Below are 6691 nucleotides of genomic sequence, written 5' to 3' on the forward strand. Positions count from 1 at the left end.
TCACCACAAGGAGGCTATCTGTTTGTGGTCGATGAATGGTTGGATGAATACGATGGCCATGTTCAGCCAAATTCTGAGATGGATGAAAAAACCAAAGGTACTGAGATTACTATGTCTCGCTTCAACTGTTGTTGGACTGATCTGTTATGGACTCAGTTCGTTTCTAAACCATTTGCTCGGAAACTGGAGCTGCTGGAAGATGTTTCTTTATATTGTTTTCAGTTTCATTGTTTGCCTTGCCGTATTGTTCGCACCGGCAAGGTCGAGCTCCACCTCTCTCCGGTTGGAAGCTCATTTGGCATTTTTGGTTCTAATGCTCACTTCTGTTTATTCCTTTTTCATTGATAACGTGGTGAAGGGTAAACCTGATGCATACAGTCTCATCTCTTGTGCTGCTTTTGCTACCATGTCACTTAGCTTGTCAAATCTCAGTCAATTTGGATTCCAAATTGATCTACTCTATTTCTTCTGCGGAGCTCTAACAATACAACTCATGAAGATCAGATTGTGGTTAGTCATTGTTGGAGCAGGTTTCACTTATTCCCTCCTCCAGCTTCGTGACTATCCGAGTGACACACCAGAGGAGAATCTTCAGCCCGACGAAGAAAATCAACTCTTAATCATTGAAGTTGATGACACAGAGAGTGATGCACAACAAGCTAATTTTGATGTTGATAGTACTCTAGGTAGTTCACCAGAAGATGAGGATCTTAGATTTCGAGACCATCTACTCACTCAAAGCGATTCACATCCGGAAGATGCTGGTCTTATCATTCAACAAGAATTCATGAATTGTATAAAAGAGCTTGAAAAGGAGAATCAGAGGCTTGTTCCCATAGTTGGTAGCCACGTCGAAAACTACATTAAAGCCGTGTTTGACTCCAAAGAAGTATCGGATCCTAACGTCAACTTGGTGATGGATGTACTTCCATTGGGAATTATGAGGCGCCTTAAGGAAAACGGGAAGCTGATGGTGGATGCAGGTTTCATGGACGAATGCATCGACATTTACAGCAAATCGCGAAAAGCGTTTGTAGAACAGTGTCTACGGCCACTTGGGTTGCAATTTCAAACGCCCAACAAGGACGTTGAAAAGTGGTCAAAAACGTGGAAGGCTGTTGGGAAGATACTGTTTCCCAATGAAATGAGACTCTGCAGTTACATCTTTTCAGGGATACATGATGCTGCGGGTGTCTCCGCAGTCGAGAAAGTTTGCAAGAAAATTTCGACTGATCTACTAAGTTTTACCGATACCACCATAACAGCTGATAACTATTTGCCGAATCTTTTGTCTTACATCGTTCCTAAAGTGTCGGAGTCATTGGGCGAGCTGACACCAGAGTTAATCTCACCGACTTCGGTTCACGAATCGTCTATTGTTGATGATATTAAAGATGTTCGGCAAAGTTTGGGTATGCTAAACCAGTCGAGGGATAGTATTCACCCTAATAATAATGATATTAAAGACGTTCGGCAAATATTGGCTATGCTAAACAAGATTGGGGGGAATATTCTTTACCCCAATAAGGAGAAGACAGGTCTGATAGATGGAGGGTTCCATTTAGTTACTGATTTGCTGAAGAAGAAGATACGGAAATTATAGTATTTTTTTTGGACATTTAATAATTACTATTGAATTGTATTTGAATTTTTTTTTAAATCAAACTAATAAAATAAAGTTATTAGTGGAATGACTATTAATTATGGAATAATTACTTAGAATTTAATTTTATGTATTTATTTTTGTATTTAGACTAATGAAGTTGAACTTATTTTTAAAAAATTAATTAATCCTTTTTAAATTCATATTTTAGCACAGTTCTTTTAATTTACTTTTTTGAAATATTAAATTTATTTGCATTAATATTATAGTGTAATTTTATTTGAATTTTAATTTAAAATTAACATTCTTTTAATATTATAGAGTAAAAAAAATACATAACTTGGATTGAGTAACTACATTCAATCTTTAATCAACATTGGAGATTAGAATCTTATAATGAAAAAAAAATACGATGAGGAAAGAAATATATTATTAAAAATATCCATAAAATCTTAGATCCAATCAATAATAAAATCGAAAATACCTTGTATTTAATAATATCATTTTGTTTATTATGCTTTAATTCAACACTGATTTTATTTACTGATGTTTAGATGTGTTTTGCTTATTATATATATATATATATATATATATATATATATATATATATATGAGATTATATTTAGGTATGTTAATCTAATCAAGATTCCAAATTTTCATAATGGTGTGACATTATAATGTTAAAAAATATTAATACTAAATTGATAACAAACTAATTTATTTCAAATAAAAGAAATAGAGATACTAGTACTGTATCTTTTGAAAATAACACCAATAATTATAATGTGAAATTTAAATAGAAAAATGTTACTAAACAAACATAGTTGAAATTGAAAACAAGTGCCTAAATGATCTACCACGTGTTTACTGCATTATTTTGTTTATATGCATTAAATCTCTACGAAAGGCATCTAAATGAGTAACGGCTGAGCCACCATTTGTAATTGCACGAAGACATATCCGCTGAAGAGTTTTGGATCTTTCCCTGATTCCCCTTCCAAGCTGTGTCCAAATCCATAAACTTTTGCAGTAGCGATACAATTTCACCCTTTTCCACCAAACTATTCACATTAACGTCTTCCTTCATCCTCCAACCAACCTTCCAATCCTCTACTATCATCTTACTGTCCAATGGTTGGTCCATAATTATTGGAAAGGTCAAAAACGGAACCCCAGCAAGCACACCTTCTTTTGTGGAATTCCAGCCACAATGAGACCAAAACCCTCCAATACGAGGATGACACAACACTCTCAATTGGTCACACCATGTCCCCACTAATCCACTGTCCCCACATGAGTTACTCACATTGAAAGTCTCGTATCAACTAGAGATAGGACCAATTCACAGTATATAAGTGAATGTAAACTTTACTTTACAAACCAGTTTTGTAGAGTTTAGTTAAGTTTAAAGTTCACTTCTTAATATAATATTCGATATAATATCAGAGTCGACATATTCAGACTTAAATGCACTCCTTAACAATCCACAGTAACAGAATGCCACTTTCTCGCAAAGCAAATGCAATCTCATCAATTTGAGCCCTTGAAACCGAGAAATGGCTCCCTTGTGAGATGTAAAGAACAGAACCAACAGGTTGTGCATCTAGCCACTCCATGTAGCCATGGCTACTCCCGTTGTTAGTGCTCAAAGTGGGAGTGTTTTGAAGGCTAAAATAAGGTATGGCAGGACCAATAGTGTATACGGGAAAGGGCAGCTATTCTTTTAGGACATCGATGGCTTCAGGTTCGGGCTCGTAAATGGAAGCGCATAAAAGATATTGTGCTCTGGAAACCCATTTGAAACCTTTTAGGCACAACTGCATCATTTGTGTACTTCTACAACTTCCATCGTTTAGCGGAAAATCTGTTAGGCGCATTGTGGAAATCCCAGGAATATAATCCACACGCTTCCCACCAAAAGAAATCCGTAAATTCAATGTTTCCACATATCAGATATGGAATTTCGTGAACTTCAAATAATCTTTTGAAGCAGAAACCAGGACGAGTAGGGATAGTCTTAGAAGTTCGTATTTTTTCTGTAAATTATATCAACTGATGTATAATTATACATTATAATGACTATTTATGCTAAATACAATAAACTTTAAAAAAGAATGAGAATATGATTAAATAATCCTGAACATTATGTACTTTGAAAATACACATTACATTAATAAGATAAATATTAATGTAAAGTCATAAGCATTAATAAGATATAACTTGTAGTCTTTATAATATAATATAACATCAAATTTCTAGGTTTTTTTTTCTTGTTTTGATCTTTCGTTTATTTCACTTTCGTCTCTAACGGTATTGATTCAATGTCCGTAAATTTATAAATCACTGGCACATTATTTAAGATTAACATGTTTTCTTAAAAAGTTTCGAATTTTGATTATCGTCTCTCACTTTAAAAGTTAATGACTTCCTCCTCGTATTTTTTAAAGCACATTGGATCCTATCTAAAATAAGCACATGTTCCTCTTTGTAAAAGGAAAGCATTTAAAAGTAGGTTTAATGTTTCGGTAGGTCTCCATTTTCGTCAAGAATCTCAAATAGGTGTTCTACTTATTTGGTGTGTTAATTGAGTCCTTATTTTGTGAAAATTGTAACAATTAGACCATTGTCGTTAAATTGGACACCCAACGACATTAGTCTTTTGTTGACATGGCATAGTGGACTATGTTTTAATTGAGGTGGACTCTATTACTTGATGTATGTGATTCTGACGTTGATATTTTATTTTTTTTAAAAAAAAGAAATTGGAAAGAATGAATGAAATATTGAGAATGAATTAGGGATTTAAATTATTCAAATTAGGGATTGGGATTGGGAAAACTTCGTTATAAAATTGTAGGGGTTCATGGAAATTGGAAATCAATTACACAGATTGGAGATTCAATTTGAAAAATTAGGGTTCATTCACAGCTAACATTGATACAATCGCGAAGTATGCATCACGATTTATGCAGGCTGAGTTGACATCCTTGCTGGTTAAAAAGGTGTTTCTAGTGACTTGGAGATTGTTCTCAATGGTGCTTCTACCTTCCGCTCGGCTTCTTGTGATGTTGGTTCAAACAAGATCAGTTTTTTCTTTTCTTCTTCAGAGATGCCACTGCCATCCCCAGTCACCGTGACCCATGGCCGCACCCATCAACGTCTCCATTGACACCACCACCATCAACCACCACTAAGAACACCCAAATATCAATTTGAAAACCTACCCCCAAATGCAAGATCAAATTACAAGAACAAAGAAACCCAAATTAAAACCCTAGCCCAAATCACGAAATCAAAAATCTACAAAGAATATTCAAGAAACCTAAATAAAAACCCTTGTCGCGACGTCGCCAGAAAATCAATCTCGTCGCTACAACACTCACTACGAAATGAGAAGGGAAGACGCGTCAGCGTCACGTCACCGTAGCGCCAGCGCAACGCCGTTGCCGTCAGAGCTTGCCTCCCTCCCGCGAAACCCAGTCCCAAAGAAGAAGGAAGGAGAAATTTCTTCCTACGTCGCAAGCTGAACCAAAAGGAATAGGAACAAGAAAGTTCTCCCTTAAGTCCAAAACTTGCAGTAGACCAACCAAAAGAGAAATGACCCTTCAAAGGTGGGTCCATTTACGAAAAAAAAACTCAAAGAAGGAAAGAATAAATTATCTAAATATGGTACTGTGAAAGTGATTAAAAACATACATCACCATGCCACATCAACCTTCCATTAACACTGTTAGGTCCAATTTAATGGCAAGGATCTAATTGTTACAGTTTTTAAAAAATAAGGACTCAATTGAGACATCAAAGAAGTAGGAAACCTATTTACGATTCTGGAAGAAAATAAGGACTGAAAAATTAAAATTTAAATATATCATACAGATAAAAAGAGTAGAGTAAAATATATTATGACAAAAGTAACATTTTAAAAAAAAATAAAAACGAAAACCACATATTTAAAAGCACAATTTCAAACTAATAAAAAATTTATAATAATCAAACTTAATGAGTTGAAGATAAATAATTTGTGATGTTGATTACCTGACAAATTGACAGGGTAATGTCCATTTTGATCTAGAAGGTGATGGTGGTAGAGCACAAAGAACATAGACGCGGACATGGTCCAAAATGACGCCACCGGAATATTCCTTCGGATTCCAACCACCACTGCCCAATACAAAAGGGTGTCAGCTACGATGGCCGTTGGCGGCAGCTGAAGGCAACGGAGCAACTCCTCAAAGGGGGCTTCCATTTTGGTCATGACAGGTTCCAAGAAACCGAGGTGTTCGTTTGTGCGAGTGAGTTCGGATGGTACCACATTGGGGATTGAACGGAGTTCGATGCTGTCGGGTTTTGGGTCGGAGGCGATGAGGGCAAGCCATTCCTCGGTGACCATGAAGGTTACGACGATTCCAGTGTTGTTGGAGAGAAGCAACTTGCAGAAGTTCATAAAGGGGTTGATGTGGCCCCTTGCAGGTAGGGCATGGCCACGAGGTGACAGGGACAAGTTGATGGAGCTGAAGGAGCTTCCATGGTGGACTTAGGGGTTGCAGAAACAATTAAGTCTTGGAAGATGAAAGTTCAAAGCTACAGAACAAGAACACGTGCTTTCATATGTTTGTGTTTAGAAAAGGACCCGATACTTTAACAACTTTTTTTAACACTGTTTTGACAACACCACGCGTCACATTTGGATTGGAGGAATTTGAAATTTTTAATTTTTTGAAAACGTGGAGTTTGAACTACGTAGGGTTTGTTTTAAGTGAGCTTCCAAAAATACCCCTGGTCTGTTTCATTGGAAATCAACGATTGGTGTCCCTAGGTCTTCATTTTGCGTTCTCGTTGTTGGTTCTCTGTGTCTCCCTCCATTTTCGTCAAGTTGGTGTTTTTCGTGGAGGTTGTAGTGCGAAATGGAAACGTCCGGTGAGCATGGTCCGACGACAAAGGTAAATGCTTTCTCGTTCCATTTCCTTCGATGCGTTTTGGGTTTGGGTTTGGGATTGTGTTGTTTTGGTTATTGGGTTTAGTTGTTTTGGTTATTTTGTTTTGGTTGATGCAGTTGACCGTTCGTCACTCATTTTTGACAAAGTATAT

The 6691-nt window shown here is 36.4% G+C and overlaps 1 protein-coding gene and 1 pseudogene across 1 annotated transcript; one reads left to right on the top strand and one right to left on the bottom strand.

Annotated features, from left to right (window-relative positions):
• LOC108337679 (uncharacterized) lies at nucleotides 1-1701 on the top strand. The gene has a single exon (XM_017574253.2). It carries the CDS (start codon nucleotides 32-34, stop codon nucleotides 1601-1603), a length of 1572 nt encoding a protein of 523 aa, XP_017429742.1. The 5' UTR covers nucleotides 1-31; the 3' UTR covers nucleotides 1604-1701.
• A 766-nt stretch (nucleotides 1702-2467) lies between these two features.
• LOC108336679 (UDP-glycosyltransferase 87A1-like) lies at nucleotides 2468-6130 on the bottom strand (annotated as a pseudogene).
• Between the last annotated feature and the right edge of the window lie 561 nt (nucleotides 6131-6691).

This window comes from Vigna angularis, chromosome 7 (assembly GCF_016808095.1).
Source record: "Vigna angularis cultivar LongXiaoDou No.4 chromosome 7, ASM1680809v1, whole genome shotgun sequence".
Lineage (NCBI taxonomy): Eukaryota > Viridiplantae > Streptophyta > Magnoliopsida > Fabales > Fabaceae > Vigna > Vigna angularis.

Coding starts and splice junctions, on each gene's coding strand:
- LOC108337679 (XM_017574253.2), top strand. CDS start 32: ATGAATGGTTGGATGAATACGATGGCCATGTTCAGCCAAATTCTGAGA.